We start from the raw sequence: 17,295 nt of genomic DNA on the forward strand, positions 1-17,295 counted from the left end.
TAATGTATACTGTGTTATACCATGGTACATGACAAATTGGCTGTACTCAAGAATCACGTGTTTGTATCCAAATCTCTCCTTCTGCTGATGTAATGTACTCTGTTTGCACTCTGCACTCTTCTGCACTTTGTTCTCGGAGATGCGTATCACTTTGAGGAAAGGCGTCTCCTAAATGAATTACTGTAAATGTAAATGTAAACAACGGCCGCTGTTAATTTTGGGAACTTATTGTTTGACCTCCTTGCCACAAGATGGCAGTGTTAGTAAATTTTTTCTATTGTGGTCTACTAAATTTTTTATTTTTTTTTTGCATATATGTATTTTTTGAGACCAAAGTGAGCTGAAATGTCCATCCACCTGCAGATGAATATTTCACTGGAGCATTTCATGAAAAATACATTTCGCTCCAAGTCCGCGTCCTTAATTACTGCGCTACCTGTGTGCACCCAGCCTGCTACCTGACCGTTCTTTTCAGCATTGCAGCAGGGATGCAGAGACACTCACCTGAAAGACTTACTTGGCAATGGCGGATGGAGAGCCGGAGCGGTGGAAGTGGACGATCTGCCACTTGCCGTCACGTCTGTGCCAGATGCGAGTCTCCTCAGATTGGGCGGTGCGCGGCATGCCGTTGGTGTCAATGTACTGGGTGATGCGGATGTAGGCGATGCACGCCGCTTCCTCTCCGATCAGGTGGATGTGGGGGTTCAGGATGGTGGTGTGCACAGGTTTGCTGTTCTTGGACCACACTGAAAAGCAAAACGTTGTAAACGTAAGGTAAACGCACTAGTGATTAGCAGCAAAGAAATCATCTGCAACAAAAGTTACATTTATGTAGCAGACACTTTTCTCCAAAGCGACTTCCACTGAACTCTATGCAGTGTTATCAGCCCACACACCTTATTCACCGCAGTGACTTACACTGCTAGATACACTACTTACACTGGCTCACTCATCCATACATCAGTGGAACACACACACTCTCTCTGTCACTCACACACTATGGGTGAACAGCAAGTCTATGGAGTGTGGGAGGAAACCAGAGCACCTGGAGAAAACCCACACAGACACGGAGAGAACATGCACACTCCACACAGACTGAACGGGGGTCAAACCCACATCCTCTTGTACCACCCAGGCGGTGTGCCACCATGCCATCCAACTTCCTTTGCACTGACCTCCTCATCTGGTCCTGGATTACTTTCCTATGTTCGGGTCGTCACGACTCTGAGCGCTCGAGTATAAACACATAGTATATATATTCATATATGCTAAATATCTCCCTCAACTGAACCACTTTTGTCTTAATACTCTGGTTGCTCGTTGTTACAGTAAAACAGAAACTCGTAATGGAGAAAACCTCCAAGATCAATGTTCTTGGAATAAAAGCTCCAGCATTACATAAGATCAATGTGCTGCAGTGTTTAAAGCTTTGCACATTTTCAGATTCCCTCTTCTTCTTGATCAGGTGTCAGCATGTAAATCCTTCCAAATAAATTGGCCTTGCGTTCCACTAAGAGCCATTAGAAAAATCTCGTGAGCAAAACCCTTTTGACCCTGCAGTACAGGATGTGCTGCTACTGCTGGATGGAAGTGATAAAACTGTGGTCAGAATGTTTTGGTGTTCCCATAAAAACGAAACTGCAACATTAACAGCCCATGCACGTTGCATTGTGTTCTGTAGCATATTTATTTTGTTTCTGATCTACAGGGTTTGTACACTAAGTTAATTGGTGTTTTTTTTTTCTCTTCACAGAATTCACTTGAGTGTATCCTTGCATTAATGTCTTTCCACCGGATTCTCTCTCTCGCTTTAATTGCTCGTTTCCGTCCCATTAAGACCGTTTCCTCTTCTTTTGGGAATACTTACAAACATCAAACCATTGAAATGGTCAGTTAAATGCAAAGTTTGCCATTTAAACAATCCCACAAGCAATATCACGAGCCCAATAAGACACGGTGTTTGCAGCGAAGCATGACTGGAAACACCACTTTAACTAATGAGAATTGCATTCGTTTTCAATTTGTCTTTTAACGTTCTGCCTTTGCGCACAAGGCTCTGAGTTCCTTCTCATCGGCTAAAGAAATTATAACAGTCGAGTGCTGGAAACTGACCCTTTTGAAGGGTGGGGAGTCTGGGAAGAGGCTTACATGTATTCATTTATCAGACGCTTTTCTCCAAAGCAACTTCCAACAAACTATGGAGTGTTACGAGCCCACACACCTTATTCACCACGGTGACTTACACTGCTAGATACACTACTTACACTGGCTCACTCATCCATACATCAGTAGAACACACACTCTCTCTCTGTCACTCACACACTATGGATGAACAGCAAGTCTATGGAGTGTGTGAGGAAACCAGAGCACCCAGAGGAAACCCACACAGACATGGGGAGAACATGCAAACTCCAGACACACTAAGTGGGGATCAAACCCACATCGTCTCCCACCACCCAGCCGCTGCAAAGCAGCAGCGCTACTCACTGAGCCACCCATGACTTGTAGAAAGATATAGGTCACAGCTATTTGAGTGTGTTTTTGAAAGCCTTTTGAGGGCAGCCTACATGCGCCTTCTCCCATTCAGCATGTCACACAAAGGGGAGAGCTGAGTGGCTTACAGTTCTCAAAGTAAAACCGATGGAAGTCCAGACCCTCGACCAGGTTGCCCAGGGCCTCGGGCTCGAAGGCTGTCACACTGGGGTCGCACATCTTTCTGCACACAAAGGGGTCGGAGGTAAAGAGCACCGATGTCATTAGCGCACGCACACACGCGCATGTGCACACACGCACACACACAGGCACAGAGGACCACTAAATCCTCAATGTGCTTTGCTGTCCAGTCTGTGCATTATTTTTAAGTCACAAAAATGCTACATCTACATCGTTTTTCGTGTAACTGTGAACTCAGCTGACCTGCCTTTTGCTCCAGACCCATTACACACTGCAGCAGGTGTTTTCACGCGTTAAAGAAATAATACTTAAATGTAAATCAAAGCCTTCCTGCAGCTTAAAACGCAGAACTGAAACAGAAGTTAATGAGAGGAAAACAAACATTTATTTGCATTGTACCATTTATGCTTAAAGCAATCTATTGTAAATACATGTAATCTATCACTGTAAATTTTATACTACGGTATATCGAGGTCCAAACATTACTGCAGTGCAACTTAGTTTTCACATCCAGTGTGTGACCCATCACATTCTGTCTACTGAGTGGTGGCAGAACGTGACCTTCACATTTTCCAACGCCCTTTTGGGAAATTCCTTCATTAAAAACATTATGGGTGAGCGATAAACTGGAAAAATGTCTTAATCATTGGCTCTGCATGAAGCAGCTGCCGTGCGCAACCGCGCAGGAAGAACGTCAGACGGTTTGGGTGGCAAGAGAAGGACCAGAGCAGGTGACGGTTGGCTTCATGCAGCCGGTGTCGGCGCACAGCCTGGCGAGAGTGAAGGACATCGGAGTTCAGCTTTTCCACTTGACATTTCAGCTGAATCTGCCCACACAGCTCCTAGGATCCACCTGGCAGGATTGTGAACTTCCCATAAATTCCTCATTTTATTTTTTTCAAGTTTCTCAGGCACCTCATGGTATGAAAACATGTACATCAATGTAGGGGTATTACTCACGCTTTAGTATTCATTGAGTCTGTTAAAATTCGACGTTAATACCGTATTACTTAACCAAACTCTAATCACAATCTGCGAATAGCGTGTTGGCATTGTGCTCGAGTAAGAGTTGCGATTCAAAGGTTCATGTCGGCTGCCTGCGAGAGGTGCAAAAAAGGGCAAAAACAAGAAGTCGCTCCTTCCGCTCCTTCTTGCCAGGTGATGGTGTTTACGAGACGCGACCTGCTCCCTACCGTCACACCTCTCTCTCTGTCTCTCGCTCTCTTGCACTTGTGGTTTTTCGCCATTCTTCCCTGGCATCAAGACAGAGAGGAAACGGCACGTAGCGGGCAACCAAATGAGAAGCAACATTTACCACCCCAAATGTATCTGACCCAGGTGATGGCGTGAGAGTGAAAGTCCAAGCCGTGTTAAAAACCTCAGTGTGTGAGTAAATCCCATATCCTGTCCTCATTCTGAGAACAGCAGCCGCTTCAGTCATGTAAGATTCTGCTCCTTTGAGCACTGAGCATAAAATAAAAATTAACATGACCAGTATGGTTAATGTATTATTGTATATTCCTGGTTTTGATCTGAGTCACACGGCTCTAGTGTCACATGGATGCTGTCTGGGCTTGAAGGAAACACATTTTTGATGTCAGAGAGTTCATTTGAATCAGATGTCAGCAAAAAGCGAACAAATACAAAACTGTTGCTTTGTATAACGTGACGTTCCGATGGAAGTGTGCGTTGAGAAGGATGGCCGCTTACGCGTAGCTCTCAAAGTCTCCATTGCTAATGGCTTCGATGAGCTGCTCCGTCACCTTGATGATTTCCTGCTTCCTCACTGCAAAACACGGAGGGACTATTAGCATGGAACATGAGTCCAGCAGCGTAAATTTGGAGATAAAAAGGAATGATAAGGCATTTACACACAGACACAGACACACACACGTTGACTGATGCCGCTTGTCCCGAGCGGGGCACGGCGAGCTGGAGCCTAACCCAGCAACACAGGGCGTAAGGGACACACCCAGGATGGGACACCAGTCCATTACAAGGCACCCCAAGCAGGACTCAAACCACAGACCCACCTGAGAGCAGAACCCGGCCAAGCCCGCTGCACCACCATGTCCCCCATAAGGCATTCAGCCTTGCTTTGATTATTTTCATATTTAGAGAAGTATATCACCGAATTTTGGTTTAAATTAATATGAACTGAATCCAGAATCACAATTTTCTAATACAAAGTCTTAGTGAGTGGTACAATATCAACTGTCCAAGTAAATCAAACCACACGCACACATTTTCTGAACCGCTTGTCCCATACGGGGTCGCGGGGAACCGGAGCCTACCCGGCAACACAGGGCGTAAGGCCGGAGGGGGAGGGGACACACCCAGGACGGGACGCCAGTCCGTTGCAAGGCACCCCAAGCGGGACTCGAACCCCAGACCCACTGGAGAGCAGGACCCGGTCCAACCCACTACGCCAACCCACACCCCCTAAATCAAACCATAAATGCTGACATTTTAGGCAAAGAGCTGTTAGAGAGTTCCGCAACATTTAAAAATGTACACTAAACATCTGCTGTAGGCTGCCGTGGTGCACGCGTCTCCAGCGAGTTTGTGTAGGAGATGGAGGTGGAGTGTGTGTACGCATGATGCCAGCATCCTCAGCCCTGCTCTCAGCACCTGGAGGAAGAGCGGCAATCAGCCCACAAACCACTTCCACCAGAGTCAGGTACCCTCCAGAATGTAGGGCAGCAGGCATGAGCCAAACGTACTGTCAAATACACGGCTGCCTAGAGGTCAGATCTCCACAGTGAGGTCACCCGTCAACCTTCCTCTTCAGTGGACGTTGTTTCCGGCTCCCACATTGAAGCTCAACCCATTCAGACTCTTTGACACTCACTAACGTTTCAGTAGCTGGTTCTTACCATCTGAGCACAGGTGGCATTGTTTGACACGCCAGGTAAATAAACACACTGAACTGAGCCGTTTGGCAGCGTTTCTTAAACTCAGTGGCCATTTATGTGGCAGAGAACGGATTCCTTCACGTCAACTTGCTCTTTGGAGGGTCTGCGTGCATTGCGTTCATTTGATTTTTTATTCGAAATTGAAAAACAAAGTGCGAATTTCAGTGTCTTCCTTAATTTTTTGCTTTAAAAATAAAAAACAAATTATGAATTAACTATGTTTAAAAACCATTTTTTAACCAGGTGAAGCTCACTTTTACTTCCAGGTTAGGCTACTTGTTAGATTGGAAATATGGTGCACTTTAGGGCATTTATCGTATTTGGTATTGTGAGATTTTGATTTCTACACTTTGTATGATTTAACGGAAAGAGAAAATGAATAAACAAGTCCTTTTTGCGTGCGTGTGCTCAGAAACAATAAAAAGCCATTTTTTGAATTTTTCTGCTTTCATACTGAAGAAAAAAAACGAATGAACACAACATACACGGACCTTAGAGGCATCCCTTTTCCATTTTTACACATTCTGTCAGATTACAGAGCACTGTACCTCTTAATGATCCTCAGGAAAGGGACAGTTTAAAGCTACTGCCTTCGGAGCCAAAGGTTGCAGGTTCGATTCCCACCTCCAGCTGTTGTGCCCTAGAGCAAGGTACTTACCCTAAATTGCTCCAGTAACATTACCCGTATAGATGAGTAAATAATTCTAAGATTTACATTGTAAGTTGCTTTGGAGAAAAGTGTCAGCTGAATGAATAAATGTAAAAAAAAAAAAAAAATTGTAGGTAAGATAATGAATCAAGTCCTTTCGTTGAGATACCGCAAGAAGTAAACTATATTCCGACAGAATGATATAATGATAGAGGGCGTATGTAAGTGATTCAAGTAAAGTAGAAAACACACACACACATTGACTGAAACTGCTTGTCCCAAGTGGGGTCACAGCGAGCTGGAGCCTAGCCCAGCAACATAGGGCCCAAGGCTGGAGAGGGAGGGGACACACCCAGGATGGGATGCTAGTCTGTCACAAGGCACCCCAAGCGAGACTCAAACCCCAGACCCACAGGAGAGCAGGACCCAGCCAAAGCCGCTGCGTTACTGCACCCCCAAGTAGAAAATAGGATTTCCTATATACTCTGTTTGTGTGTGTTTATATATATATTTACACACACACACACACATTTTCAGAACTGCTTGTCCCATACAGGGTCACGGAGCCTAACCCAGCAACACAGGGCGCAAGGCTGGAAGGGGAGGGGACACACCCAGGACGGGACGCCAGTCCGTCGCAAGGCACCCCAAGCGGGACTCGAACCCCAGACCCACCGGAGAGCAGGACTGCGGTCCAACCCACTGCACCACCGCACCCCCTCTCTATATATATTTATATATATTTTTTTTTCCTCTTTATACCAAGTGAGCAGTTTGAGTTAAAATATGTCTTTACTGTAAATGCATGGCTCTGGTTCGAAAAAATGCTGTAGAACATATGCCTTCATGTCGTTTCTGAAAATATGTTTAGCTGATGTACTGATGCACAGTTGCTGTGACTAAGAAGTTCAGTCCTGAAATATAAAATGTGGGAAGTTCGCATTCAGCGGCGCGGTGAAGTAACACTACCCGTTACGTAAGCGGCCAACTTTCGTTTGTTCGTGGACAGCTGTTCAAGGGAACTGAAGGTACTTTTCCAAAGAGGCTTCGCTGTTCACAGGTTCCACGGCAGCATGACAAAACCCAGTGCCAAGTGGGAGAGGGTGTATTTGGCTGCAAGTGAGCTGTCAGTAACCTGTAACCTAAGGAAGAGCATAGAAGCTATTTTTACCGATATCAAGCATCACTTTTGCGCTGAGTGAAAGACAGAACGCAACGCCTTTCTGCTGGAACTACATCCTCGAGATGCTAATAATGAGCTGATCACTCAGTACTCTTACCCAACACTTTTCTCCAAAGCAACTTACAATTATTGATCCTGGTGGGTAATTTTACTGGAGAAATTTAGAGTGAGTACCTTGCTCAATAGCAACAGGTGACATCTGAACGGGCAACCTTCAGATGCGAAGGCAGTGCGTCCAATCACTACACTACCAGTTGTCCCTAGTACTCATCTGCTCTTTTCAAAGGAGAGATTTATTGCATATTCAGCTGGAACAGGCAACTGACGGCCTTACCTCTGGTGTCCTCGTCCTCAATGGTTGTGTTGGTGCTCTCAGAGGATTCCTGGAAGTAAGGGACAGGAACAGCTTTAGGACCCTAGACACGGTTTGGACAGGACCATTTGTGGCTTGTAGAACGCAAGTTGACTCTCAAGATTCCAGCACAAATGCCCAAAAGAAGGCTTCAGCTGCTTCTTTCCCTCCTAAAGGAGCTCTGCACCTTCAAAGAAAACAGCCCCAAGGGTTATTATTTTGGGAGTGCGCAGCAGTGCAGAAATAGGGGTTGTTGGCGGTGATCGGTTCACACCTGTGTTGGAAAAACTCTTGGTGTGCAGCGGCAGTCAAGCGCAAGCCATAAAAGCAATGGCACTGGCAACATTTAAAATGAAAGACCGAAAAAGAAAGTCCAGCTCCGCTTTGAATTGCACTTTTGTTGAATTTTTGGAGAAGTTTGGTGTTGATGACCATTTTCCTGTCAAGTGGGAAATCGGGCCACTATTGTGCCACACACTGGGGTAAGGGGACACACTCACCATCAGCTGGACACTGGAACTGGACTTCCTTTTCTGGAAGAGAAATGAGAAGACGTTAGACAGAAAGAGACTGATGAAGGCTGATGACGGGATGAAAGCTGAGGCCGGGGCGCCGGACGGGGAGGAAGCAAAGAGCGCCGTGCTGTTGTGTTTTTGCATGTGGATGTCTCTGCGCTGCAGGACAACACCTGCCCATTCGTTTCTCCAGCTCCTGGGGATTTCTAGGTTCGGTCGGTGAGGAATGCCTTTGAGAAAAGCGCACAGGGACTTAGCATTCAACGATCTGTTCGGGGGCCGCCATCCTGCTTGGAATTCCTGGCAGATGCTCCCCAGTGGCACCGCACTCTTCCCTCAGGAGCCCCCCAAGGAAACAGCTGCTGGAGGACCGAAGCGTTCCCTTAGCCGACACGCTCTCACAGACACAAACGCGCACGCTCGGCCGCAGACCCTCTCCCGTGAGAATGGCCCTAAATGAGGAAACACGGCAACATTTATTCAGGGCAGAGCTAAGCCTTAAGGTGTGTTGTGTGACCTGGTTGGTACAGAAAGTGGGGGTTCTGAGTGTTGGGTCTGCAGGCAGCGCATGAGGCTGACGGGTCGCCAGGTCTCACAGTTGTGCCCGGCATTCCTCGGCCCTCGGACAATACGCTCATTTATTATTGCTGTATATTCAACCCTTCGGTCTAAGCAGGCTTTAGAGACAGAGATTATTGTTTTTTTCCATAAATGTATCCAGGTACTTTACTCAGCAATCTGGTTTCATTGCCTGTTTTAAGGGTACAATAGCAAGGTCAACAAGCCAGCCTGAAGCACAACTTTTACGTGGCATTTTAAACCTTGCAGCATTTGCTAGTGAACTGCTGTAACAGCACTGCAACAAAAACTGTTTTGCGTGCTCTCGTTTAACGAAAAAGAAGTTAGAAGTTAAGAAAATTATATCTATTATATAAAAAGCAAAGGCAACATTTGTACAGTGAACTTGAAGTTTGTAACAGCGGAGTAGTGCAATTCCCTTCTCAAATACACTCGATCCCCACTGGTCCAAAAGTCAAAGTTGTGTTTTCTCCCTACCTTCACTCCATCCGTCTTCTTGTTAGCCCCGCTCTTGCCTCCTGAGCACAAAATAAGGAAAAACAAAGAGACAGCAATGAAGATGGGCAGAAATGCCCCAAAAAGAAGAGCAAAATGCATTGCGACAGTGTCAATTCATGGAACTTGACAAAGTCCCGAGGCTGCAAAAGATACTGGTGGAGCGAAAAAAAAGAATATTGCAGTTTTCCTCACAATTTTCCTGTCTATTCTTGAACCGTCACACAGTTTCCAAGATTCCACGATCTGTCTTTGAGGAAAACGTAATTTAACAGTCCATTTGATTATTAGCAACAAAATTCTTGTCCTTTGGGGAAATGAGGTAATAAATCCTCAGAACATCCAAAGACGGCCTACTCGATAGATGAGGTGCACGTGGCTGGATGATGAAATCGTGAACTTAATCAGCATTTATCAAGAACTTAAGTCCAGCAAGAGCTCTTGAGTCATTAAATTGCTATGCGCGCCATCACAACCAGTCCTTCCTGCCACAATATCTTGGAGAACATTCCCTCACCCACTGCAAAGTCATATTTTATTTTATATCCCTTTTCTAACAGCTGCACGAGGGTGTTTTCCCTTTTATTTTTATCAGCACTTTGCTAATTTTAGCCTTGCTCTGGATGGATGTCACGGAGACTGTCCACTTGGATGGGGGTTTGGGGGGTGGGGGTATGTAACATTCCGACCTCAAGCGTTCGCTTTCTCCTAAGCTGGATGGCTGTCTGTGCAGAATGGGAGGGCCAGGGCACATGTCAGAGTTCGCCGCATGTGCTGCTGGATCCCTGTCTTAGTGTAATTCAAGAAAGCAACGTCCAAGGAAAGAGGCTTCATAAATGGAAAGTAGCTGATTTGCAGTCACCGTTGCGGTGTGAACCTGGGACAGGAGGAAGACCTAACAGCGACTGAGCTCTGGTTATCCACAGGGGGTAAACGCTAGCAGAGTCCATGGAGAGCCAAATGACAGGGGTTATGTTTAGAGGCACCTCTGCGGCTTCTTTGCCTCTATGGGTTCCCCCTGGGAAACAGCCGGAGAGTCGGACTGACATGTAGACTCCCTGGGAGGTGGGGGGCGGATCTATTCTGGACAGTATGAAATTCCAGTAGTGTCAAAGAATGCCCGGCACTGGGACTGCACTCCCCAAATCCCCATGCCTCAGCAGCTCTGTGTAACAGCAGGCTCTTGAAAGTTGGACCCCGGGGGAGATGCAGCGGGTCCCTGAGTCCTGGATAGCAAAGTTGGTGTTTGACATTGGAAGGCTTCGGAGAGCAGGAGGATGGGGTGATGGGCTGCAGGTCTGCCAGTTCGCTTGAGATACACGTACCTAGGATAAGTACCCCGATAGTGAATCCTGACACCTTCGACCACGGATCTCCAGTGTCTGATATGGTTGAATAGACCTCAAGGTCTGCGCTTGTGGATCCCTGGCAGCACCTTTGTTCAGTTCCACTGTACTTTGCATTTTTCCAGCTCACATCTCACCAGTAGAATACAAAGTATAGCAAGCAACTGTGCAGCAAACACATGGGCTCCCAGTAGTCCTTCTTCGTTTGCTGCATATTGAGTAACCTTTAATTTGAACAGAAGTAAATTCCACTCAGAACTGTGCCTTTAATTTCATAAAATCAATTAAATGTCTGAATCGAGGTGTTTACTCATCGCAAATGGCCATGATTTTCACTCAGGGCGTCCCCAGCCCTTGGATACTGATAAACAGTGTTTCACTCCATCCCCTGTGCACCTCCTCTTGGCTCCGCTGCAGCACCCTGTGCACTTGAATTGGTATTGCACTGCAGGGTAGGCAGCGGCACCGGTGCCGTCAGAACAGATGGCTCTGTTGCAGTGAGTGGGCAGCAGCGACAGGCTACCCCGCACGCACCTTTGTCAAGCGACAATCCAAATCGAGATGAATAGCTCCCTCGAACAGATGGTCGATGGCCACCAACTTTCAAGTCATTGTGCTTGCAACCCATGGAAGCAGAAAGCATTCCTTCAAATAACTGGTTAATTTTGCTGGATGACTATTTGGAGATTACCTTCTCGGGTGGTCTGTGAAACAGATCATTTTCCATACCGTTTTCCATTTTGATTTTGGGCCGTGTCTCTCACGAGAGAAAGCAGGAATAAGGGCAGTTGCATTTCATGCTGATGAATCAGAGCAACATGTTTCAAAGGATATCACTGCGGAACAGTTATGAACACGAGGCACCGCAGTAACAATCAGAAAGAGCATCTTCAAGGTTCCTGAAGCTCACTCTCAACGTCTACTTCTGTTGAGCTGTTTGCTGTGCATGTGTAGTGTTTCACTTGTTTTTTGAAAAGTGTTACCTACATCCTGTGGTAATGGGGAATATTTGCCCAACGCCAACACCAACATTCACGTCATGGTTAGATCATGTCGAAAAGGTTGTCTTCCGCTCTTACCTGAAAAATTCCGTGTTGCCAACATAGTGGTAAGAATCGCACCCTGGAAAGAAAAAACCACAAATACATGTGTTCCAGTGTACTCAGAATGGTGATGTCTTCAAATGTTTTACAATGATTATAGTGACATTTTTTCATTTAGCAGATGTTTTTCTCTAAAGCAACTTGCAGTTAGTACCTACTTATACAGCTGGGTAATCCTCAGGTAAAGGCATTGCTCAAGAGTACTATAGCCAGAGGGGAGCATCAAACCTGTGACCCTTGGGTCTAAAGGGAGGAGCACTAATCACTATGCTACCCGTCATCCCATCTAGAAACAGGAATGCTCATATGCCACAGGGAGCAGTCAGAAACAAACGGCAAACGGTCTATGGAAGATACTGCCAACTGACATTAAAAGGACATCACCAAGAGGAGAAAAAGTCCACTAGGAAAGGTCTGGTTTATGAGCACATTTGATGTTTGCTTTGAGTTCATTCAGATTTGAAATACAAAGAAGGTGAGAAGACCAGCGTTAGACAGGAATTACAGTTTTACACAAGCGTAAAAATATACGTATTTTGACAAAAGCTGGAATAAGTCTTGAGTTACTATTTTCAGCAAAATGGCAAGAGTACCATTACATGTAGAATTACAAAAGAAACCAAACAGCTTTTTCTGAAGCCCATATCAATAATAAAATATTACTAAAATAAAAGTAAAAGATGTTCCTTCAGAAATAAGTCCCTCTTTCCTGTTCCAGATAAGCCATATGTCACCAAAAACACAAGTGTTTCAGCAAGTCCTTAGTTTGCTGTGCCACTGTCATCCTGAAGCCTTTTTCCAGATAAAGCCTCAGCCACTTCCGAGACATTTCCACAAAGCTGAACCCCCACCCATTCATCTTCCTTTCCACCACTCCAGTACCTTCAGCTTCCTCCTGGCATTGAACTTCTTCAGGCACTCCACGGTCTCCTGCCTATGCATGCAGGATGCCACGGTGGAGCGGTGCTGGGTGGAGGATGAAACAATGGATGGGGGGTTAGATACAGTCCTCCACCATCAAGTGGTGCTTTTCTCACAGTTGAACTGAGACGGATTGTTCAGCGCTCACCGAGATCCAGGGGTGCTTGAGTGCCTCAGAAGCAGTGATGCGCTTTGCAGGATTGATGGTCAACATCTTGTTAATGAGGTCTTTGGCCTCAGGAGTGACGGTGTCCCACTCTGGGGAAGGGAACTGGGGAGGAGACGGAGAAATGGGGAGAGGAACACAGAATAGCAATGTGGGTTGGGAGGCAAGTCTGCTGAAGGCAGATTTCTTGGAAGTGTACATTAAAAACTGTACAACAAATAATGAGCTGCATATAGAATGAATTTAATACATATGCTGTAGTTTAGGAAATGGATACATGGACCTTCATGCATTCTGTACATTTTGAAGTAAAGCATACTGCATGTCTTTAGAATGAATGGACAATTAGGACCTCAGACATTGTACAATTCTAATATTCTCAGGACAGCAACCTCTTTCTCTTTAACGCTGTACTATAGTTTGGTTGCTATTTTGAGTTAAGAATTTCTTTCATCCTGAACTGAAAGACTGCTTAGTGTTTAAATGCCACATACATTACATTTTTTTATCAGACGCTTCTCTCCAAAGTGACTTGCAATGAACTCTGCGTAGCGTTATCAGCCCACACACCTTATTTACTGCTGTGACTTACACTGCTAGATACATTACTTACAATGGGTCACTCATCCATACATCAGTGGAACACACACACACACTATGGGGGAACCTGAACAGCATGTCTTTGGACTGTGGGATGAAACCAGAGCACCCAGAGTAAACACATGCAGACACAGGGATAATGTGCAAACTCCACACAGACTGAGTGGGGATCAAACCCACGTTCTCTCACGCTACCCATGTGCTATGAGACAGCAACACTATTCACTGTGCCACCATGCTGCCCTAGAGCAGCACCCTCACAGTTCTCTAGATAGCTAATATAGATGTTCGTGTAAATGATAATTTCAGTCTCTTGAGGCTTCCTGTGTCCTCTCATGATGGCCATTCCAGTGTTCCTCAGCCAAGGGATGAGTCACTCACATCGTAGGCCCCAGCCTTGATTTGCTGATACAGACGGTGCTGGTCCTCATCCCAGAACGGAGGATAGCCCACAAGCAGGATGTAAAGGATAACACCTAGGTGGAGGGGTGGGAATTAACATGATCATTAGATGTCCGACAGAGTATCTAGTCAACGGTTATTAATAAATGTGATGTAAGAAAGGCTATCAGTATGGACTCTTGTGCGGTGGGGAGTTAGGTGCTTATGGTTGGATTGGTGCACTTCCTCTATGGTAAAGGAAGATGTCCACGAATCATTCAGTCTCTGATTAGCCTATGCGAACAGCACAAGCTTATCATCCTGTGGAGCACCATCCCATCAAAGAAACGCCCAGCTAGGTGCTGCAATGGCACCTTCAATGACAACCTGGGATCACCCTCATTTACAGTGTGGAAGTTGATCTCAAAATGAAGGTGCAACCACAAGTCATTCACAAGGTTCTCAGATGAATGGCATCAATGACAGACAATAGGGAGGCAACGCCTTCTTGGAAACCGAAGTTTATTCGTTAAAAAACGCTGGACCCCGTGCCTGACTGGTGTTGTTTCTTGGTGGCGTAGAAGATCACGGACCCTCTCGTTTTTGTCCATTGTAGCTTTAAGCTTTATTTATCAGACAAAAATAGTCTTCTGTTGAGGAGGATTGGCCACCAGGCAGCAGCTTTTTGTCAGGGAACCGAGCCATGTGCTAGCCGCCGACGTACACACACCCACACCTTCACCCACCAGCGGTGTGTCTCGGAGCCTGCCTCCCTCCAACGGCAGGCCTGCTGAGCCTCGGGTTTTACGTGCCTTTTTTCACGTGGATATATTTCCAAAGACATGCTTTAGAACCAGGGTGGCACAATCGGCACTTGCTTTTCGCAGCTGTCCGGCCCAGTGGTTTCATGTGAAACCGAGGAGAGTGCAGCTGTAACGGTTGACCCCCAGGTGTCTCCTAGCGCAGCTACTGCACAGAGCGGTAACTCTTTCTTTGTTGCTTGTCACGTCCCTTTTCTCTTTCTCCTTCTGAAGGAGTGACATGGTGTGTAGGTGTTCTTCCCTTTCGGCAGACCATAAGGGGAAGGATGGAACATAAAGGCTGAAACGCACATATTCTTTTCGCCGCCCACTCGCAAAAGCTCACACAGAAAATCTCTTTGACTTGATGTATAACCGACTGCGATGAACCACCACATCAATGTGCCTTTCCGTAAGCGCTGTCCTCATCCAGCACACGTTCACAAAATGTCCTTGCATCACTTTGTCTTCAAAATAAAAACATACAATAGACCATGACCCCTATACAATACAGGCTGAAATGTTGCATTTGATTAGCTTAGCAGCAACAGTTGCGTTACCCAAAGTGGGAATGTGTCTAATGGCACTAATAGGCAATTCTGGTGCCAATTTTGACCAATGCCAAGTTATTCATTAATGGCCATTTATTAAGTCTTGAAATGAAACAAATCTGGGGCAATATAAATCTTTAAAGCACCTCCACCATCTGGAGAAGACACAAAGACCACATCTGTATCTATATCTAGCAACTATTTTCACATGGCTGGGAAGCAGCAGAAGAACTTGCTACAACAGGGAAAAATTGAGATGAGCACCATCCTGCTACCTCTGCGTGACTCTGCCCACTTTCCAACAGGTGACTATTAGAATTGAAAAGAGAATATGGATCTGAGCTGCCCTGGGTTGGATTATTGAGACACAAGATGAATACTAAAATATGTTTATGACATAGGAAACATCTAGAGTTATTCATTTAGCTGATGCTTTTCTCCAAGGTGCCTTACAATTATTTACCCATTTGTACAGCTGGGTAATTTTACAGGAGCAATTTAGGGTAAGTACCTTGCTCAGGGGTACTACAACCAGACAGGGGGATTGCACCTGTGACCTTTGGGTCCAAAGGTAAAGGTGATAACTACTGTACTGCTGTTTCCCTTTTCTTCTGCCTTCCTTTTTCGAGCATCTACTTTCAAAAAAGGAATTTAGAACAAAAGGACAAATGGTGACAAAGCAGCATTATGACTGTTGACTATTCTGTGCTTCGGCATGTTATGGTGCAGGGCTTACGTGGGGAAGGTAGGGTCAGAGTCAGGACAGTGCGGTCACTCACCACAGGCCCAGAGATCCACAGCCTTTCCATAGGGGTCCTTCCTCAGAACTTCGGGGGACAGGTATCCAGGGGTTCCCGCAAAGCCTACGTGCATGTGGATACAGACATAGAGAACTTCATCCTTCACACGTTACTCAAAACCAAATGCACATGGAAGTTGATGAAGAACAGGCCATTGTATAGCCGTCATTTCCTTATGATTTTAGTACTTAGTAGTTTAACGACTGTGTGAAATTCAGTGGATCACTTTTGTACACCAACCATCGTGTAAAGAGGCCTAGCAACTGGATAGTCAACTAGTAGAGTTAGGTGCGAATGTACTTCAGCCTACCGTGATCTACTATCTTCCGAAATGACAGTTTTCAACTTTTATGGCGGACAGACATGCACATTAGCCTAATCTGAGCATGAAATAAAACAAAAATGAACACTTTGTTAAAGCAGATAATGTGCAAAAGTGCATAATTCTAAGCAAACAGGTTCTGAACTCTACATTCTGCAGTGAGATTATAACATAAGAATTGCCACTTTATTAAAATGACCTGCTTGATTACTATCTTTATGAGGAGCAAAATAAAGTATAATTAGACTAATGGCATCTAATAGTATGTCCCTCCACCATCTTCACTACTATTTAATTTTAGGTGTGGAGCACAAATTGCACCCTTCGTAGCCGGTACCTCTATAAGAGACCTGACAGATTTCAAAGATACAACTGGCATAATTACCCTCACACCTCAGAAGTGAAAATAAACTGTTACTCTAAGTTCCTGTCACCTCTTTATTCATCTTTTTTTTTTTTTAACAGCTCAGTCCTCCGTGGCTGTTACTTTCAATACCTGTCTTTGTGACAATAAGAGGGTTGCAGAACGTTTTTAGGGATGGATTTATTGCTGAGGTCTACAATATAAAAAAAGAAGCACAGTAATATAAAAGTGTAGCTCCGACACTGGGAAATTAAACCAGACCCAAGGAGTCAGGATGTCCAGCTGAACAAGGGGTTCACTGCAATAAAGGGGTATTTTGTGGAGAAGTCTGGATTCAACCCAGGATTAATTCCACACTCTTTTTTCATTAAACGCAGAGAGATAGTAGTGGTCCTCAGAGGTTCATGTTTAATATCTCCAGCACTCTTTCATATCAACATTTATACCCAGAAGCAAAAGGACAACTCTGGTATGAAATTCCGCACTCGTTTTCACTAATGAAAATAATGATCCACGTTATGTGCGTAACATGATTATCTGACATTCTGGGTGACGCGTCTGGCAAGCGAGGAAACAGGAG

General features: G+C 45.3%; 1 protein-coding gene across 3 annotated transcripts in view; it reads right to left on the reverse strand.

Moving 5' to 3' along the window:
* Nucleotides 1-17,295, reverse strand: part of camk2a (calcium/calmodulin-dependent protein kinase II alpha) — a 62,839-nt gene that overhangs the window by 3,885 nt on the left and 41,659 nt on the right. The window contains exons 8-18 of one of the 3 annotated variants that reach the window (XM_018752184.2): nt 16,009-16,092; nt 13,879-13,973; nt 12,880-13,002; nt 12,693-12,776; nt 11,787-11,829; nt 9,344-9,384; nt 8,273-8,305; nt 7,755-7,803; nt 4,384-4,459; nt 2,622-2,716; nt 505-746 (exon numbers count right to left, since the gene is read on the reverse strand). In XM_018752184.2, coding sequence (XP_018607700.1) covers nt 514-746; nt 2,622-2,716; nt 4,384-4,459; nt 7,755-7,803; nt 8,273-8,305; nt 9,344-9,384; nt 11,787-11,829; nt 12,693-12,776; nt 12,880-13,002; nt 13,879-13,973; nt 16,009-16,092 — 956 coding nt within the window. In that variant the 3' untranslated portion in view covers nt 505-513. The remainder of the gene's footprint in view (nt 1-504; nt 747-2,621; nt 2,717-4,383; nt 4,460-7,754; nt 7,804-8,272; nt 8,306-9,343; nt 9,385-11,786; nt 11,830-12,692; nt 12,777-12,879; nt 13,003-13,878; nt 13,974-16,008; nt 16,093-17,295) is intronic. The other 2 variants (XM_018752183.2, XM_018752182.2) reach the window with 2 other exon arrangements.

The sequence above is a fragment of the Scleropages formosus genome, chromosome 4, assembly GCF_900964775.1.
Source record: "Scleropages formosus chromosome 4, fSclFor1.1, whole genome shotgun sequence".
NCBI lineage: Eukaryota > Metazoa > Chordata > Actinopteri > Osteoglossiformes > Osteoglossidae > Scleropages > Scleropages formosus.